Source organism: Pristiophorus japonicus, chromosome 15, assembly GCF_044704955.1.
Source record: "Pristiophorus japonicus isolate sPriJap1 chromosome 15, sPriJap1.hap1, whole genome shotgun sequence".
Lineage (NCBI taxonomy): Eukaryota > Metazoa > Chordata > Chondrichthyes > Pristiophoridae > Pristiophorus > Pristiophorus japonicus.
Window position 1 is genome coordinate 139,533,426 of NC_091991.1, and position 20,589 is coordinate 139,554,014.

At 46.2% G+C, this 20,589-nt stretch overlaps 1 protein-coding gene across 5 annotated transcripts in view; it reads right to left on the minus strand.

The window, feature by feature from the left end:
• jmjd8 (jumonji domain containing 8) overlaps positions 1 to 20,589 on the minus strand; it is a 29,212-nt gene that overhangs the window by 5,738 nt on the left and 2,885 nt on the right. The window contains exons 2-8 of one of the 5 annotated variants that reach the window (XM_070856747.1): positions 16,981 to 17,238; positions 15,103 to 15,192; positions 13,683 to 13,731; positions 11,672 to 11,768; positions 10,232 to 10,300; positions 4,181 to 4,300; positions 1,215 to 1,282 (exon numbers count right to left, since the gene is read on the minus strand). In XM_070856747.1, the coding sequence (XP_070712848.1) occupies positions 1,215 to 1,282; positions 4,181 to 4,300; positions 10,232 to 10,300; positions 11,672 to 11,768; positions 13,683 to 13,731; positions 15,103 to 15,192; positions 16,981 to 17,000 (513 nt within the window). In that variant the 5' untranslated portion in view covers positions 17,001 to 17,238. Of the gene's footprint in view, positions 1 to 1,214; positions 1,283 to 4,180; positions 4,301 to 10,231; positions 10,301 to 11,671; positions 11,769 to 13,682; positions 13,732 to 15,102; positions 15,193 to 16,076; positions 16,324 to 16,980; positions 17,403 to 20,589 lie in introns of those variants that run through there. The other 4 variants (XM_070856746.1, XM_070856749.1, XM_070856745.1 and 1 more) reach the window with 4 other exon arrangements.

The following is a 20,589-nucleotide window of genomic DNA, read 5'->3' on the forward strand; positions in this document are numbered from 1 at the left end:
TCTTTCCCCATTCAGTCCATCAAAACCCTTCATAATTGTTAAATCCTCTGCTCTAGTGGAAACATTTTAAGTATCTTGAGGCTCATCTCATTACTACAGATTTTCAACCTTGATATCATAGAATCATAGAAATTTACAGCACGGAAGGAGGCCATTTCAGCCCATTGTGTCCACGCCAGCCGACCAAGAGCTATCCAGCCTAATCTCACTTTCCAGCTATAGTCCATTGCCCTGTAGGTTACGGCACTTTAAGTGCACATCCAAGTATTTTTTAAATGTGGTGAGGCTTTCTGCCTTTACCACCCTTTCAGGCAGTGAGTTCCAGATCCCCACCACCTTCTGGGTGAAGAAATTTCCCCTCGTATCTCCTCTAAACCTCCCCCCAATTACTTTAAATCTATGCCCCCTGGTTGTTGATCTCAAGGGAAACAGGTCCTTCCTATCCACTTTATCCAGGCCCCTGAATTTTATACACTTCAATCAGGTCCCCCCTCAGCCTCCTTTGTTCCAAAGAAAACAGACTCAGCATCTCCAATCTTTCCTCATAGTCAAAATTCTCCAGTCCAGGATATCATCCTGTTGAAACTATGCTGTACACTCTCTGTGACTTTAATGTCCTTTCTTTTATGGGGTACACAAAACTGCATACAGTTCTCCAAACTGTGGCCTAACCATTGCCTTGTACATATTTATCATAGCCTCTTTGCTCTTGTACTCTATATGTAAAACCCAAATGCTATTAGCCTTTTTTATGGTGCACATACCTGCACAGGCACTTTTAAGAAATTATACATTTGAACTCCTAGGTCATTCTGTTCTTTCACACCCTTCAGCATCTTTCCATTGAGTGTATGCTCCCAATCCTTGTTTATCCTCTTAAAATGCATCATCTTACACTTCTCCGTAATAAGTTGCATCTGTCACCTGTCTTCCTAACGAGTTATGACAGTTTGAAAGGTACTGGCTGAAAGGGTGGTGGAAGCAGATTTAATAGTAACTTTTCAAAAGATAATTGGATATATACTTAAAAAGGAAAAATTTGCTGGGCTATGGGGAAAGAGTGAGACCTAATTTGATAGCTCTTTCAAAGAGCCGGCATAAGCATGATGGGTCGAATGACCGCTTTCTGTGCTGCATGATTCTATTTCTAATAATGTTTACAACGATTCTGCTTCTGCAGGTACTGAATTCCATTGAGGACTTGAAATTCTCACCTTTCGTCCGTATATAACTTCGGAATATCCTGCTCCGTGCCAGTGGAATGGCACTCCTGTACCTGCATCTGAAAGCCAATCCCCAACCCCAAAAAACACTTTTTAATTTCTTCTTCATTCCATTCCAAATTATATACAATCAAGAGAATGAGAACAAATTCATCAACAAGTCCATGTGTGCTGACCCCGATAACATAGATTTTAACATGCTTTCTTCATACCCTTTATGGATATGCTTGTTTGAAACAGCAGAATATTACTGAAAATGAAGATCCCCCCACTCCCAGGATTAAATCAGTGCTTTAATAGAGGCTAGGATTGGCATAGCAAATAATTTTCACAAATAATGAGGCCTCTCCCAGATTAAAGCCTCACCACGTTTTTTGTCATGAAGATACGCCCTCTTTATTAATTTCTCCCAGTGACTCCCTGGTTTCCACATACCACTTGCGTGCAGACAAGCAACTTTCTACCTGCAACTCTCTGAAACCAGCCAGCATTTGAGCAAGAGCAGCCAGAGGGAATACAACCCCTTGATTTTCCCATCCTCCCTTTCTGGAGGTATTGAGTCTCCACTACACAGAAACAGGCCATTCAGCTCAACCAGTCCATGCTGGTGTTTATGCTCCAATCGAGCCTCCTCTCAATCGTTTCAACCAATTCCTGTAGTAGCGAGTTCCACATTCTCCCCACTCTGGGTAATGGAGCTTCTTCTGAATTCGCTATTTGATTTCTTGGTGACTATCTTATATTGATGGTCTCTAATTATGCTCTTCCCACAAGTGAAAACACCCTTTCTGTATCTACTCTATCAAAACTTTTCATAATTTTAAAGATCTCTATTAGGTCACCCCTCAGTCTTCTCTGTTCAAGAGAAAAGAGACCCAGCCTGTTCATCCTTTCCCAATAAGTAAACCCTCGCATTTCTGGTATCATCCTTGTGTATCTTCTCTGCGCCCTCTCCAATGCCTCTATATCGTTTTTATAATATGACGACCAGAATTGTACGCAGTACTCCAAGTGTGGTCTAACTAAGGCTCGATACAAGTTTAGCATAACTTCACTACTTTTCAATTCTAGTCCTCTAGAAATAAACCCTAGTGCTTGCTTTGCTTTTTTATGGCCTAGTTAACCTGTGTTGCTACTTTTAGTGATTTATGTATTTGTACTCCAGTCACTTTGCTCCTCTACCCCATCAGACTCTCACTCGCCAAGTAGTGTGACCTCCATATTCTTCCTACCAAAATGTAATACCTTACATTTATCTGTGTTGAAAATGTTATAATTTGCCAATTATATGTCCATTCTGCAAGATTATTAATCTCCTCCTGTAATTTGTTGCAGTCCTCCTCTGTATTGACTATCCCCCCTCAATTTGGTGTCATCTGCAAATTTAGAAATTGTGTTTTTGATTCCAAAGTCTAAATTGTTAATATAAATTGTGAACAACAGTGGCCCCAGCAGTGATTCTTGTGGAATACCACTTCTCACCTTCTGCCACTGTGAATAGCTACCTTTACCCCTATTCTCTGCTTTCTGTCTTAAAGCCAGCTAGCTATCCATTCTGCTACTTGTCCCAACGACTCATTCTCTGACCGTATTCATTAGTTTATTATGTGGTACCTTATCAAAAGCCTTTTGAAAATCTAGATAAATTGCATCTACTGCAGTGTGCTTGTCTACTCTCTGTTACCTCTTCAAAAAATTGAATGAGGTTGGTCAAGGAAGACTCTCCCTTTTGAAATCCATGCTGCCTATTCATTATTATATTTTTGTTTTCTAGATGTTCTATTTTCTCCTTTAGTAGGGATTCCAAAATTTTACATAGCAAAGATTGGCCTTCCAGATATGTGGTATCCCAGACAAGACTACTACAGGTTGAACCTCCCTTATCCAGAACCACCCTTCATCCAGAACCATTCCCGCCCACCAGGTGGCGCATGCGCAGAACTCCGACATGAACAAATTGAAGTCCTTCCTCGCTGCCGATTGCCGCAATCGCTGGCCTGACCCCGTGATCTACTGCCCCCTTCACCCCCCCCATGATCTCTCTGCCACATTCCCAGCCCCAAGCCAGCGAGCCCTGATATCCCCTTGCTCAGTACCTGTAACATGACCACCTCTCGTCCAGAAAAATTCCTTATCCAGAACAGGCCAGGTCCTGAAGGTTCCAGATCGAGGTTGAAGTTCAACCTGTACCAGAGGTTAAAGCAGGCTGGAACTGTCTGGTAGGCCATTCGGTTCTTGTTTCAACCAGTCCTTGTAGCATTGCCTCTTGTAATCAGCTACGTGGTCATTGGCCACTCCTGATCTCTCGAGATTAGCAAAAGACTGAATTATATCTATTGATTATTGAGATGGTCCAATCTTGTGAACATCCCTGCTTCAATTCATGTTCCATTGTTGGATACGTGCTCCCAGCTTTGCTTTCTGTAAGCTGCTTCATTTTAAATTTTAAAATTTCATATTTGAACCTCTTTTCTAATATTATCAGCCTTGCTGCTTTACTGCTCCTATTACCAGCCCAGGCCTCAGTCTTCCTGTGTCCAATGGCTCAGACTCAGTGGTCTCACTGTTCTTGCTCCCACAATTGGCTCTGATCAAGTGGCTTTGGGCTCACTTCTTCACCATTGGTTTGATCCCCAGGGCTTTGCTGCACCCATTCCTGCCAACTTGAATCTCGCAGCCTTGCTGCTCCCTTTCATGTTGGACCTGTGGCCTTCTCAAGAAAAAGTTAGTTTCATACTTGAATCAGTTTGAAGTCAGTCCTTTATAAATTATATCCAGATTTACTACTCCATCCAAGTCATTCTCTGCTTGCCACATCCATGTGTTCTGGCCACGACATTAAAAAGTGTTTTATTTTTTGGCTTGAACATATGCAATATTACACATGGCATAAAAATGATCTATCGTTAATGGGTTTATCTTGTTCAGAACCAACAGTTCAGAAGCTGTGGACTAACCTGCTATCCCAAAGCTGTAAGCTCCTCTGGCCCCAGGTAGCTGGTATGGAGGCTGGATGTATGTTCTGAAGAGCGAGTCCCACTCTGTGAAATTGTTATCTCCAAAGAAGTAGAATGTATCTGTTCAATCAGGAAACATCACAAATACCATTTAAACAGTTCGTGAAGGCAGGCCTCGATCACCAGACTTACAGCTGCCCCACTGTAACTGTACGTTCAGCTCAGTGACTTATGATAAGTGGATTCGTGGGAAACACGCTTATAGTTTAGTCAACACTATGCTCGTCTTTAGTAGGCGGTGCGGTGTGCTGGAGACCTATCTGATGTAACACAATACTGGTGGCATGCAGCTCCAGTTCCCCCGTGCCAATAAGTTTTTGATCTTGGCCACATTGCCTCGGGGAACGCAAGTGCCTCCCCACAGACGCAAGAATAAGCTCAGGCTGCTCTCCTGCTGATCAGAGCAGAGTGGTATTGATGGAGGCTCGGAGGCAGATAACCAGACGACGAGTTATGCATGGCCCATTGTGATACAAAAATATACGTTACATCTTCATTTGAAATGATTCTTGTTAAAAGTGAGTTGTGAGGCAAGTTGTTATGGTATCAGATGTGAACTCTCTTTTAGAAACATAGAAATTTACAGCGTGGAAGGAGGCCATTTTGGCCCATCGTGTCCGCGCCGACCGACAAAGAGCCACACGGCCCTTGGTCAGCAGCCCTGAAGGTTACATATAAACCCATGAACAATGAACAATGGCAGACAGGTAAAGAGCATCCGGCCCAACCAGTCCCCCTCACATAACTGCGATATCACATGTATCGCAACATTTTACACTCCACCCCAGCCGGAGCCATGCAATCTCCTGGGAGAGGCAAAAAAAAGATAAAAACACAGGCCAATTGGGGAAAAAAAATCTGTGAAAATTCCTCTCCAACTCATCCAGGCAATCTAAACTAGTCCAGGAGATTACCCTGGCCATATTTGATTCCCTGCAGTAATTACCACCGTATCTATGCCAGCCAACAAGAGGTTATCCAGTCTAATCCCACTTACCAGCTCGAGGTCCATAACCCTGCAGGTTACGGCACTTCAAGTGCCCATCCAACCACCTTTTAAACATGGTGAGGGTTTCTGCCTTTACCATCTTTCCAGGCAGTGAATTCCAGACCTCCACAACCCTCTGCATGAAGAAGCTTCCCCTCAAATCCCCTCTATACCTTCCACCAACCACCTTAAACCTATGCCCCCTCATAAATGACCCCTCCACCAAGGGAAATAGGCCCTTACTATCCACTAAATCCAGGCCCCTCAAAATTTTATACACCTCAATGAGGTCTCCCCTCAGCCTCCTCTGTTCCAAGGAGAACAAACCCAACCTATTCATTCTGTCCTCATAGCTAAGATTCTCCATTCCATGCAGCATCCTCATAAATCTCCTCTGCACCCTCTCCAATGCAATCATGTCCTTCTGGCGACCAGAACTGCATGCAGTATTGCAGCTGTGGCCTAACCAGTGTATTATACAATTTAAGCATAACTTCCCTGCTCTTGGGCCGAAATTGATGGCCTTACCGCCCAGCCGCCGAGATCCGCCGACATTCCCCTCCGGCTTGTGCCCAGTGCCAGTTTACACTTGGGCCTGGAGCGGGTGGGAGGGGAGAACTGCCCACTGACGTCAGCGGACGGTCAAGTGGCGCAAGTGATCTACCGCCCGCCGAGATGCCAGATTGGTGCGGGTGGGAGTCGGCGCGAGGAGGGTGGTCTAACCCCCAAGGTAAGTTTACAAAACTGAAAAAAAAGGTTAGTGAACTTTTTAATAAATTTTTTTTCATAGCGACTTACCTTAATGGGTTCCCCTGAAGGTCATCCGGGTAATTAAAAAAAAAAAATTCCAATCATTTTTATTTGAACGTTTTCGACCCTCCGTGGGCCCCGAGTCCATCCTTGGCGGCACTTTGGCCGCAAGAGCCTTTGCCACCGAGATTGGGAGCTGCCGCCCACTCCAGCCCAGTTTGATGGCGTACGTCGCTCATTTGCCGCCTGCCCAACATTTAAATTATTTTTCATCAATTTCCCGCCCAGTCTCTCGGCGGCCTTTTGGGTGGGACTTGGCCTTCAAGTTCGGCCCCCTTGTATCCTATGCCTCGGCCAATAAAGGCAAGCATTCCATATGCCTTAACTACCGTATCCACCTGGCCTGCTACTTTCAGGCATCTGTGGACAAGCACTCCAAGGTCCCTTTGTTCATCAACACTTAATGTATATACCCTTATTAGCCCTCTCCAAATGCATTACCTCACACTCCTCCAAATTAAATTCCATTTGACACTGTTCTGCCCACCTGACCAGTAGATTGATATCCTCATGCAGTCCATGAGTTTCCTCTTCATTATCAACCACGCAGCCAATTTTAGTGTCATCTGTAAACTTTTTAATCATACTCCCTATATTCAAATCTTGAATGCCTCCCATTGTTCCGACACTAATTTACCTTCAAGTAGCTGTTTCCAGTCCACTGTGGTCAAATCACTTCTCAACTTAGCCAAGTTAGCTTTTCCCCAATTTGGGACTTTTATTCCTTGTCTATCCTTGTCCTTATCCAGAACTACCTTGAATCTGACTGAATTATGGTCACTGGCACCCAAGTGCTCTCCCACTGATACCCCTTCCACCTGCCCAACCTCAGTCCCCAAAACTAAATCCAGAACCGCCCCCTCCCGTGTTAGACTTGTTACATACTGACTAAAAAAGTTCTCTTGAATGCATTTTAGGAATTCTGCACCCTCTGTACCTTTCACACTATATTTGTCCGAATCAATATTAGCATAGTTGAAATCCCCTACTATTACTGCCCTATGGTTTTTGGACTTAACAGAAATTTGCCTACATATTTACTCTTCTATCTCCCTTCCACTGTTTGGAGGTCTATAATACACGCCCAGCAGTGTGATTGCCGTTTTTTTATTTTTCAATTCGACCCATATGGCCTCATTTGATGATCCCTCCTCACAGCTGTAATAGTTTCTTTAATCAATACTGCGACAGCCCCACCCCCCGCCTTTTTACCCCCTCTCTGTCCAGGAATATTGAGCTGACAAACCTGCCCCTCTTCCAGCCATGTCTCTGTAATGGCTATAATGTCATACTCCCAAGTGTCTACCTGTGCTCTCAGCTCATCCGCCTTATTCGCCATACTCCTTACATTGAAGTATATACCATTTAGCACAGGAAGACCTCTTTGATTACTACTTACTAACCCTTGTTTCCTCTGTCTTGCAGATTCACTTTCTACATTCTTGCTATCCAATTTCAGCTTTACTTCCTTCCCTATTGAATTTGTTCTCAGGTTCCCATCCCCCTGCCAAGCTAGTTTAAACTCTCCCCAACAGCACTCGCAAAACTCCCCGCGAGGATATTGGTCCCAGCGCTGTTGAGGTGCAACCCGTCCCATCTCCCCCAGAAGCCATCCCAATGCCTCAGGAATTTAAAGTCTTCCCACCTGCACAAACTCTCCAGCCACGCATTCATCCTCTCTGTCCTTCTATTCTTGTACTCATTAGCACGTGTCACCGGTAGTAACCCGGAGATTACCACCTTTCAGTTTCAACCCTTTAATTTTTCTCCTAGCTCCCTAAATTCTGCCTGCAGGACCTCATCCCACTTTCTACCTATATCATTGGTCTCGTTATGGATCATGACCGGTGGTTGTTTACCCTCTCCCCCCAGAATGCCCTGCATCCGCTCTGTGACATCCTTGACCCTGGCACCAGGGAGGCACCACACCATCCTGGAGTCACGTCAACGGCTGCAGAAACGTCTCTCTACTCCCCTAACTATTGAATCCTCTACCACTAAAGCTCTTTTGTTCTTTGTCCCTCCCCCCTGTCCAGTTGACTGACCCATGGTGCCTTGGACTTGGCTTTGGTTGCACTCCCCAGAGGCACCATCACCCTCACCGGTGCTCAGAAGAGAATATCGGTTGGAAAGCGAGAAGGATTTGGGGGTGGGGGGGAAAGACGACAACAAACTCCTGCACTACCTGCCTCGCATTCTTCCTCCATCTGGTGGTCACCCACTTCCCCTCTGCCTGCATGCTTTTAAGCTGCGGGTGACCACATCCTGAAATGTGCTATCCACGTAGCTCTCAGCCTCGCGGATGCACCGTAGTGACTCCAGCTGCTGCTCAAGCTCTGAAACGCGGAGCTGGAGACACCTCCTGCACACATGGCTGTCTAGGCTGCGCGAAGCGTCCAGGACTTTCCACATGCCGCAGGATGTGCACTCTACAGGACTGAGCTGCCCTGCCATCCCTCTAATTAGACTTATCTGTTATAAAAGTGAAAGAGAGATACTTATCAATCAACCAGTCAATCATACCTGCCCGGACGAGGGCTGAGAGCGGGCAGAGGTTGGAAACGCAGTTTGGAGCCGAATCTGAAATCAGGGGCGCAGGGCGTAACGCACTCGGCAGCGGGAGGCCCGGAGGTCGGCGAGGAGCGGGAGGCCCGGAGGTCGGCGAGGAGCGGGAGGCCCGGAGGTCGGCGAGGAGCGGGAGGCCTGGAGGTCGGCGAGGAGCGGGAGGCCTGGAGGTCGGCGAGGAGCGGGAGGCCGGCGAGGAGCGGGAGGCCCGGAGGTTGGCGAGGAGCGGGAGGCCGGCGAGGAGCGGGAGGCCCGGAGGTCGGCGAGGAGCGGGAGGCCCGGAGGTCGGCGAGGAGCGGGAGGCCGGCGAGGAGCGGGAGGCCGGCGAGGAGCGGGAGGCCCGGAGGTCGGCGAGGAGCGGGAGGCCCGGAGGTCGGCGAGGAGCGGGAGGCCCGGAGGTCGGCGAGGAGCGGGAGGCCTGGAGGTCGGCGAGGAGCGGGAGGCTCGGAGGTCGGCGAGGAGCGGGAGGCCCGGAGGTCGGCGAGGAGCGGGAGGCCTGGAGGTCGGCGAGGAGCGGGAGGTCGGCGAGGAGCGGGAGGCCGGCGAGGAGCGGGAGGCCCGGAGGTCGGCGAGGAGCGGGAGGCTCGGAGGTCAGCGAGGAGCGGGAGGCCCGGAGGCCGGCGAGGAGCGGGAGGTCGGCGAGGAGCGGGAGGCCCGGAGGTCGGCGAGGAGCGGGAGGCCGGCGAGGAGCGGGAGGCCCGGAGGTCGGCGAGGAGCGGGAGGCCCGGAGGTCGGCGAGGAGCGGGAGGCCCGGAGGTCGGCGAGGAGCGGGAGGCCCGGAGGCCGGCGAGGAGCGGGAGGCCCGGAGGTCGGCGAGGAGCGGGAGGCCCGGAGGTCGGCGAGGAGCGGGAGGCCCGGAGGTCGGCGAGGAGCGGGAGGCCCGGAGGCCGGCGAGGAGCGGGAGGCCCGGAGGTCGGCGAGGAGCGGGAGGTCGGCGAGGAGCGGGAGGCCCGGAGGTCGGCGAGGAGCGGGAGGCCCGGAGGTCGGCGAGGAGCGGGAGGCCTGGAGGTCGGCGAGGAGCGGGAGTCCTGGAGGTCGGCGAGGAGCGGGAGGCCTGGAGGTCGGCGAGGAGCGGGAGGCCTGGAGGTCGGCGAGGAGCGGGAGGCCTGGAGGTCGGCGAGGAGCGGGAGGCCTGGAGGTCGGCGAGGAGCGGGAGGCCGGCGAGGAGCGGGAGGCCCGGAGGTCGGCGAGGAGCGGGAGGCCTGGAGGTAGGCGAGGAGCGGGAGGCCCGGAGGTTGGCGAGGAGCGGGAGGCCGGCGAGGAGCGGGAGGCCCGGAGGTCGGCGAGGAGCGGGAGGCCCGGAGGTTGGCAAGGAACGGGAGTAAATCTGCTTTGCACCCTCTCCAATGCAATTACTGCCTTCCTGTAATAGAATATCTGCATTTACACGTGTTATTGATTCACTTAATGTCCCAAGTTTGAACGATAATTCTGGAACTGGCAACTGATGTGATGTATTCATTTCAAAATATGACTTGAGTCAAAGTGCAGGAACTTCCTGTTGACCTATTATTCTTTCTTTGTCTGTTATGTCCTCTGTATCCTACTTGGTCGTAGTGTGTATAAAGGTACGGCTTTTGGAATCAATAATGTTTTAGTCAGAGTTACATGATCAAAGAAAAACTTACCACTACCCAAAGAATCTAAAGACTGAGGCTTCATCATGTGCTCAACATATTCTTTAAAAGGAACATCAACTGTGAGGAAGAGAAGGGAAACTATTTAGTTACAGACATGCCAGAGCAGAGAAAGAACAGTTAGAGAGGACAGTGCACTGCTTCACCTGGAGAACCAATGTACATACCCTGAGTGGTGGGCACTTGGCGTCATTCCCCCCACTCTGCTTCAATTAGCTAAGCTCTGTGCTCAGGACAGGATGAAAGTTGGGAAATAAAGCAGGTCTATCAGACACTTTGAGTGGGGAGGGCGAGAGCTTGTGTTTATATTTAATTTCATGACAAATGCAGATACTCTATTGATCCACAATGTTTTACACTTACATTTTGGGGGGAGGAAGTTAAGAAAAGAAAATACTAGAACAAGTATTGCATAGTGCTGGTTTGGTTCACATTTAATTCATAGTAGCCCCTTGACTCACTGGTGACTGAAACACTCTTTATGGAGTCCTAATAGGCCCACATATTATAGTGGTCAGACAAGAATGTGATGGACCCCTGGAGAGGTAACAAAATATTGTTCTAGCCATGATGTTTCGCACATACACTTTCAATAAATTCAGTGAGAAAACGGTGTGTATTAACAAGGGTCTACTGACAAAAACTATCACAATGATTGTAACAGTGAGAAAGACTGGTCATCCAGCGGGACACTGAATGGAGAGTGAGCCAACCAACACTATTCTTGAACCTTCCAGAACACTGGCAGGGAACTGTGAATAGGTCACTTGCTCACACCTTGCATAGAGGAATTGATGTATGGAATTGGCGGGGAAGGGGAGGAAGAGAAAAATACGTCACAGTACAGATTATGGACAAAGAGGCATTAAGCATCTCAATGTACACATATATTTATACATATATGATTTAGATTTGGACATAGGGAGCACGAGATCAAAATTTGCTGACAACACAAAAAAAGTAGGGAGTTTGCCAAAGAATGAGGTAATACATTTTGGAAGGAAAAACAAGGAATGAGAGTATGCACTTAATGGAAAAAATGCTGAAGGGTGTGAATAAAGAGACACTTAGGAGTTCAAATTCATAATTCCCTGAAAATGCAGGCAGATAAAGGTCATAAAAATGACCAAAAGCATTGTGTTTTTTTTAAAAAAGAGACCATTGTATCTTTCAAAGGAAACATGGATAAATATTTGAAGTAGAGCAATATACAGGTCTATGGGGAGGGAGTGAGGCTGTGGGATCAGTTTTAGATTGCTTTAGCAAACAGCTGATGCAAGCATGATGGGCCAAAAACGTCTAGATACAAAAAAGGGAGATGCAAGCAAAATATATTGAACTAATTCATTGGAGAAACTGTAAGGGCACAAGGTTAGAATTATATTTAGCCTACAAAGGGATATGGAATGTGTGTACTTAAAGCATATGTACCTTTCTGATAGGAGTAGGTGTTTGCTGTGCTCAGTCTCACCAGCCGATTTCCAAACTCCCGCATAAGATTTTGCTTTGAGCAGAGAGCCCGGAATTGCTGCAAAATACAAACACACAAAATGCCAGGTCACAGTACAGCTTTCAGAAAGGGTTTGACATTTCACTGTTTCCAGTCGGGGTATCTGACACTAATAACTGCTGTTGGTTTAATAATGACATCCCCACATGATGTGTGGAATAATGGATTGGCTTGGGAGTGAATAATAAGACTATAATTTAAAAGATGAAAGCAAATTACATCATGCACCATATAACAGAAGCTTGAGTACGAGATTAAAACTTGAACATGAGATTAAATTACAGCCCTGGTGTTAAGTGTGCAACTGTGCATCCACTCAACAGCAGACTACAATTATATATGTTTCTGTTTAGCACAGCAACAGTTAGCAAGTGGCTGATGTATTAGGCTGGCTTTGACTGCATCTTGAAGGGAGTCCCAGAAAACAAACTGGAGGCCATTTTCTTGAAAACACAAGAAAAAAAGAGCTGTCTTTAGTGTTTCAAGAAACCAACCTTGCAAGATTGCATTGTCTTCACTGGAGTGGGGGGGGGGGGGGGGGGAGGGGGGAAGGGATGGGGAGCTGCTCCCGTTTCTTCTGATCCCAGTAGTTCTAGTAGATGTTAAAGATTCCATAGAATGTCCAGGACAACATCTGTCCCTCAAGCCACACCACCAAGAACAGTTTAACGGGTCAATCATCTTATTGACATTTGTGGGAGCTTGTTGTACACAAAGTGGTTGCCATGTTCACTTACAAAACTGTGACTGTACTTCAAAAATACTTTGTAGTATGTGAAGTGCTTTGGGATGTTTAAGAGATGTGATATTGGCGCTATTTAAATACGGTTTCTTTTGTCTCTTGAGAGTGCAGCCTGGGTAGGATGGCATTGTTGTGGTCATTATGTGCCCATTTGTTTTATTTAAATCCCCAATATACAAGCCAGAATCCGACAGCAAGTTGTATAGTACACTTAACCAGCACAGGGTGACCACACCGATATAAAACCTAATGCTGAGAGGTAACCATTACTTATCAATTATGCTATTAGTGTGACATTTCTACTTCTCAAACTCTCTGAATTTTTGAGTCAATGCTGAATTAGATGGCAGTTTAATGCTGGGAATTCATACCCTCCAGATACCACTTTAGATACTAACATAAAAGCGGGACGAGCATTGCTTGAATGGGCTCCAAAAAGCCCCCTGAACTGAAAGAATGCTATTCAAGCCCAGTAGATCATCCAGTTCCAAAAGAAGGGATTTTCACCCCATATGGCTGGCCAGGTACCAGAAGTACATTACAAAACACTGATGAGGCCTCAGCTGGAGTACTGTTTTCAATTCTAGGCACCACACTTCAGGAAGGATGGCAAGGCCTTTGAGTGGGTGCAGAAGAGATTTACTAGAATGGTACCAGCGATGAAGGACTTCAGTTATGTAGAGAGACTGGAGAAGTTGGGGTTGTTCTCCTTAGAGCAGAGAAGGTTAGGAAATTTGATAGAGGTGTTTAAAATCAAGCATGGTTTCGAGAGAGTAAGCAAGGAGAAGCTGTTTCCAGTGGCAGAAGGGTCATTAACCAGAGGACACAGACTTAAGGTAATTGGCAAAGTAACCAGAAGCGAGTTGTTGTGATCAGGAATGCAATGCCTGATTCAATAGCAACATTCAAAAGAAAATTGGCTAAATACTTGAAAGGAAAAAATGTGCAGGGCTATGGGGATAGCTTTACCCAAGAGCAGGCACAGGCAGGATGGGCTGAATGACGTCCATCTGTGCTGTATTATTTTATGATTCTAAGTGATAGTACAGAATATATGCTCCAACACTTATTTGCTTTGAACACACACTTCTATCAAACATGAACTATACTGAGTACTTCAAGATGCAGCAAGATTTCTTCTCACTCAGTTACATTTGGACAGAAAACAGCCAAGTTCAAAGGTCACTCACCTCATTGTGTGTGATTCCTCGGATAATCACTGGCTTAGAATATGCATACCTGTAAAACATGACATTTTTACATTTTACCTTCACTTTAGGATTGGAACCATCCAAACATTTTATCTTCATTGGCTACTAAATATGAGAAAGGGGGGCACATATAAAGTTTAAATCAATACTCCCATTAATTTGCATTTTTTTTTAAAGTTGTTGGTATGAACTGAGCTTGGTCTCATTTAGGATTTACCCATCAATGAGACAACAATTCTAAGAACAATCATTTTCAAACGTATAGGCCACAAAATTCAAACATGAGAAACTAGGACACGAGAAATACAAACACAAATAGCCCATGGACGCCACTTGGGCCTTTCACCCATTTCACATATAAAACTGATTCTCCTCAGTTTAATTCCTCGTCCTTATTGTTCGTTTCCCAAGTGTTCAGAGAGCACACGTTTGCTGCAGTGGTGACTTTGGCAATGATTGCCATAAGTTAGATCATTGTGTGCCCCGGCCCTCCAGTGGCGAATTTAGACCAACATTTTCTGGAGAACTAATTGGAATATCGCAGCGAGCATAGCAACAAATCAGAAGCAACGCGGTCAATGGCCAATGCATTGATCTCGTCGCTGAAGGTGCAGCAGAAACATTTCTCATTTTATTTATTTCTCATTTTAATTTCAGGTCGGCGTGCAACAAAAGGCCACGGACTCTTTAAGGGCAGCTTTTAAGTGGCGCTGTAATAAAAATAACTGTCTGTGATCAGGGTTTTGCTTGCATTCATGGTTAGTAGATATGAATATCTCTTGCAAAGCACCAGGCTATGTCCCAAGTCAACAGCTCTGTATGGGTCAGGGGAAACATCCAGCTTGTAAATGCTTAGATTGATTCCCGATAATTACATGCTAATTTGGATCAATAGGTAAGAATTGTACGTGGCATGTGCAGAGCTCCACAAAGACTGCCAACCCCTGGGAAATAAACCAGCTTGCTTTCTCAAACACGATTCCATAAATCACGCTACTGCCAAGTCTCCAGCGCTATCCATTTTCAGTTTAAGTGGCAGCGGCGTGAAGGATTGCTTATATGCGCCAACATGGTGATTGCCAGAGGTTTCAATGAAGGCAGAGCTATGATAATCGCTTTCTATCTGTTTTCGGCGAGAGGTAACGGCAAAGCAGAGCGGCGCAAAAGTCCCAAGAAATTATTGAGTGACGCAAGTCGCTCACGCCATAATTTTCTGGAACATCTGCGCTAGAATAATGGTGTCCACCCTAGTTTCAGCAAATTCCAGGACAATCAGATGGAGGTGCCTGAAGCAGATGACACTGATTTGGAAATGGGGCCGTGCTCAGATGAGATGTACTTCAAACTCCAAGAGGGGAGTGGATTGCTAGGTGTGCTTTACTTAGCTCTAAAAACATACCGGTGAAAAAATTCAGAATAAGTCAAAGAGTCTCTCACTTCCATGTTGCAGGGCCCTTTGCCAACTATCTGCGTGGAGTGGTCAGTCTGCCTGCAAAAGTGAAGTGCAAAAATGTTGGATCCAAGTTATTGGACATTACAGTTGGCAAACCTGATTAAATCATTCAGTATGATAAATTGGCAACAGATATCCAGAAGTCTGTAATGTGACCTGGGTTTGCCTACAAAACAACAATGACTTCAAAAGTAATTGATTGATTGTGAAGCACTTTGGGACATCCTCAGGACATGAAAGAAATTGCAAGTTTCTCTTTCTTTTGTTAGATACTCAAGACCCTCAAAGCATGACTGGTTTCCAAGTGACATCTGCACCTCAAAACCAAATTTGGGCCACTTAACTCACTGGCAAATATTTAATTATATACACCATATATTTAAAATAGTTATACCATTCACATGGATATACCTGTACAGACCACTGTTATTTTACAGAACTGTGGGCCTAAGTTTCGGCTCGAGTTGCTCCTATTTTTTTGGAGCAACTAGTTTAGTTTGGAGTATCTTAGAAATCGCAATTCTCGGCATTTAGTTTGCTCCAGTTCTAGTTAGTTACAATAGTTTAGTTTTAGTACAGTTTTTTTTCAAAAGGGGGCGTTACCAGCCACTTATGCCTGTTTTGCAAGTTTAGGCAGCGAAAAGTTACTCCAAACTAACTTAGAACGGAGTAAGGGTCGATTTTTGTACGCTCAGAAAAACCTTGCCTACACTTTATAAATTAGGCACAGGTAGCGAGAGATAGGAGGGGGAAAAGGGAAGTTCGGGGATTTTACAAAGCATTAAACACTTCACTTTTACCAATAAAGAGCCATCATCAATACTAAATGATAATTAAATCAATAAATCAATCAAAAAAACATTTTTAAAATTAAAATTAAAAATCAATCAATAAATAAAAAATTAAAAGTTTCTACTCACCTACTGCAGCACCAAGAGCCCTCCAACAGCCTGCCGAAGAGCTAGTCGGGTGGGCCCCGCTGCCGAAGAGGTGCTGCTCGGGCGGGGCCCGCCGCCGAGGTGGTAAGGGCAGGCAGGCCACTCGGCCCAGGATAGGGGCGACGTCCCTTCGGCCAGGGATAGGGTCGTCCAGAGACAGGATGCGCTGGAAGGGCCAGGAGCTACTGCGCACGCGCGCAGCCGCCAGCACTCTTTTTGGCACAGGGCTGTAGCTCCGCCCCCAGCTGCTTGTGCTGCGCTGCGTTGGCTGTGAAACAGGCCTGCTGGACTCGGAGAATCGCGAGGTAAGTTTTAGGCGCTTTTTTAATTCTAAAAAATAGGCGGGCCTCTCAGAGTGCGCCATTCTGGGAGGACATCCGAAACTTGGGCCCTATATGTGTATAATTTATTCAGCCTTGGGGCCTGGGAATATTTTCCTATAATCAATTCAGATTCCTGAAATGCCACAGGCAAAGTTCCCAAAGCACTATTATATAATAATCTGCCAGAGCACTCATCTACATTTCTAGCATTGTGACTCACAGGTACTGTAAAAAGAAATCTTTAAAATTAACAGTTCAGAAAGAAACCAAAACAGTTTGTTCCTGAAATGGAAAGACATTAGCAACGCCAGTGCTAGCAAACCAATAATCACAAGAACACAACAGTTCAAACACCCGAACTAATTTCAAGATTCCAATCAAAATACACAGTAATTAGGGTTACACTTGCTCATCATTTCTAACTGTAAATCATTGTTAATGGCAGGATAAAGCAGCCCACTTGATTGACACCCCATCCACCACCTTCAACGTTCACTCCCTCCACCACCGGCGCACCGTGGCTGCAGTGTGTACCATCTACAGGATGCATTGCAGCAACTCACCAAGGCTTCTTTGGCAGCATCTCCCAAACCCGCGACCTCTACCACCAAGAAGGACAAGGGAGGCAGGCAAGTCACACAACATCCTGACTTGGAAATATAACGCCGTTCCTTCATCGTTGCTGGGTCAAAATCCTGGAACTCCCTCCCCAACAGCAGTGGTGGAGTACCTTCACCACACGGACTACAGCAGTTCAAGGTGGCGGCTCACCACCACCTTCTCAAGGGCAGTTAGGGATAGCCAATAAATGCTGGCCTTGCCTACATCCCGCAACGAATAAAAAAAAATTCAAAGTGACAGACAAATTCTTCTGGAGAGGTGAAAACTGCTTCATATAGTCTTAGGGCATTAAAGTTCACTCTACAACTACAATATACTAAAATTAATTAACATAATAAATCTAAACTTGCCTCTATTGTGTTTATGCAACACATGATTGGAAGAGAATATGCAATAGCAAATTGATAAATATGAATATTTACTACATTAGTGAGCATGATGTAGCCATGGGGTTGTGAGATATTTGGTAACACCAATCACAACATAGAAACATAAACTGTACATTAAATGCTTTGCCATCATGTAGCACACATATATAACTTAAATATACTTGTGCAAAATTTGGCTTACCGACCATTGTCTGAATACTGCATGGAAGCTTTCATTACAAAACTCAGAAAGGAACTAATCACTGATTGTGATATAGGACCCAAAACTCTATGACATCAAGGAAGCTGGTCGATCATAGAGTGGGGCTTTTAGCAACATGTTTCTGGTTTATCAAATCTTTAGTATTTATTACACAATTGCACAATAGACAACTGGCCAAGGAATTACAGGCCGTAATTCAATCAAATAGTTCAGACAATTTTGTAAAGCATGAGAGTGAAGCATTTAATATTTGCAGAACCTATCATGAAAAACAGCTCCTGGGGATTTGGAAGGTATATTCGCAGTAGGTGGCTGTAGCTTGAGAACAGAAAACACAAATGGAAGAAGTTTATAGTGATGTACAAACAAACAAAAAGTGGAGATAAGAAAGTCTTCTGCAGAGAATCTGTTTTGTTGACACTAGAGCCACAGTAGGCAAACCACTGTGCATTCTTTGCATCCTTAGCTCAGTGGTAGCACTCTTGCCTCCGAGTCAGGTTGTAGGTTCAAGTTCCACTCCAGAGACCTGAGCACATAATCGAAGTAATCATTGCCCTCTCCGAGCTCATTACATGCATAAAACCCACCTCCTGCTACATTAACCCCATTCCCACTAAACTGCTGACCATCCAACTTCCTTCCCAGCCCCCATGCTAGCTGCAATTGTAAGTACTTCCCTCTCCTCACCTACTGTCCTACTCCCTTTCAAAACCACAATTATCTCCCTCAAAAAACATACCGTTGCACTTTCTGTTCTTGTACCCCATCTCCAATTTCCCTCTCCACTACTAAGTCCTCCACCTCGACATCACCCGCCTCTGCCCCATTTCATCTGCTGCTGAAATGCTCATCTATGCGTTTGTCACCTCCAGTTTTGACTATTCCAATGCTCTTCTGGCCAGCTTCCCATCTTCCAACCTCCATAAACTTCAGCTCATCCAAGCCTCCTCCCGTCCCACAAACACCCCCGCCTAGCAAGCGAACTTTCTCTGGCCTCTTGCACATCCCCTACCTTCACCAATCAATGGTGGCCGTGACTTCAGCCACATGGCTTCACACTGGAATTCCCTCCCTAAACCTCTCCATCCTCCTTGAAGACTCTCTTTAAAACCCACCTACTTTAAAGGTGTTATATAAATGCAGGTTGTTGGAAAGCTTTTCCTACATTGACTTGAGTTTTCCCCCACTTCCAGGAGATTGCATGATGTGAGGTAAAGGGCAGGGCAGGGGGTAGGGGATGTCCCTGGTCTATGTGTCTGCACTGTGTAGATGGAGCTGCCATGCAGACCGGATGTTTTTTTTCCCCATCCTTTGTTTCACATGTTATTTGTCTTCCAACACCTGGATTCCTCTGCCAACAGGACCACGTTGCTCTACTGACTACACTGTTTGATTCAGTTGCTGTGACTTTGCTCTGCTTTTCAGTTGCTTCAAGTCTTAAGCTGCTGAATTCTTTTCACCAATTGGTTTCCAATCTCCTGGACTTTTCTGGGCATCAAGACTACGTTTCCGCTTTGATCGACGGTGACCTCCAACTTGCGTCAATTTCGCCATCATCTTTCTGCACCGCTACCGACTCTCATTCTTACGACAACAACCTCCATTCTTGAACTCGCTACCCTTCAAATAGCTTCTGGACTTCACTCGCCTGCTTTGGACGGCGGTTCGTCAATGCTCCGCGCTGGCTCCAGCTTGCTTACATCAGCTTCATCCATCCACAGGACCTCTGATTTTTACCCTGGTCACCCTACTATTGTCTCCAACTTATTCCCGGCTACATAATTACTACATAACCAAGCCTATGTAACCTGAGCTTTTCCCAGTGTGCATTCACGTGCGCACTTTGGCTGCCGCTCCGGACCCGACCCATTCATTGCTTTTTCTACTTTTTTTTCCTCTTTTCCTTTTCTCTCTATCTCTCCCTGACCGCTCGCTCCTGTCGTCATGCCTCCTTTCATCTTTCCTCTCTCAGATACTCTGCCCTCCCAAATCCCTACCCTAACCCTTCATTACTCTTTGATTTTCCTACTCTCCTGTCACTGTTCCAGGCTTGACTCCCTCCTTGATAAACCTACAGCTTCCTTTAGTGCCGCTCTTGGCATCCTACGAAGGCCCCTTCGAGGCACTCGACGCTGCCTCCATATGGGCAGCAACCCTAACTATCCCATCCTACTCTTTTGCCGACCTTCCCATTCAGTTGGGGGCTAATCTCGCCAATCTCCTCACCGTCCAACTCACCACCCACCCTGTGGACGCTGGCAGTGGTCAACCCTCACCGTCCCTCTCCCTCCAGACTGTCCGTTCACTTGTGACCAAGGCCCTTGCCATCCATGAGCTTATCGTGGATAATTGCATCGACATCATGGCCCTGACGGTTGAGGAGCAATGACACCTTACCCTTAAATGAAGCTTCCCTGCCTGGCTATACCTTCCACCACTTACCTCGCTCAGACTGCTGTGGTGACGATGTGGCTCTCATCAGCAAATCACACCTTGGTCTATCCCCCTACTTCTCCGGCACTTCCTCTTCCTTCGAGCATCTCACCTTATTCCACCCCTCTCACCTCTTATTTAAAATTCCTGTTCTCTATGCTCACCCAAGTACCATAACATTTTTGATATCTTCACTGCTTTCCTCATTCAGCCTCCCCACCGAGTTACTTCTCATCCTCGGTGATTTCAACCTCCATCTCAATTCTTCATGCTCTCTCTCCTCTGAGTTCACTACCCTCCTATCCTCCCTTAATCTCTCCCTTCATGTGAACTCCCCAACCCATATTCACGGCTTGACATTGCCATCTCTTGTGGTCTTGCTATTCTCACCATGTCAATTGCAGATAAGGCCATCTCTGACCACTTCCTTGTATCGCTCTCCACCCACATCCCCTTTCTCTCACCCAACCCTACTTCCTTCACTGTCCACCCTTGGAAAAAACTCTCTCCAAACTCTCTTACAACTA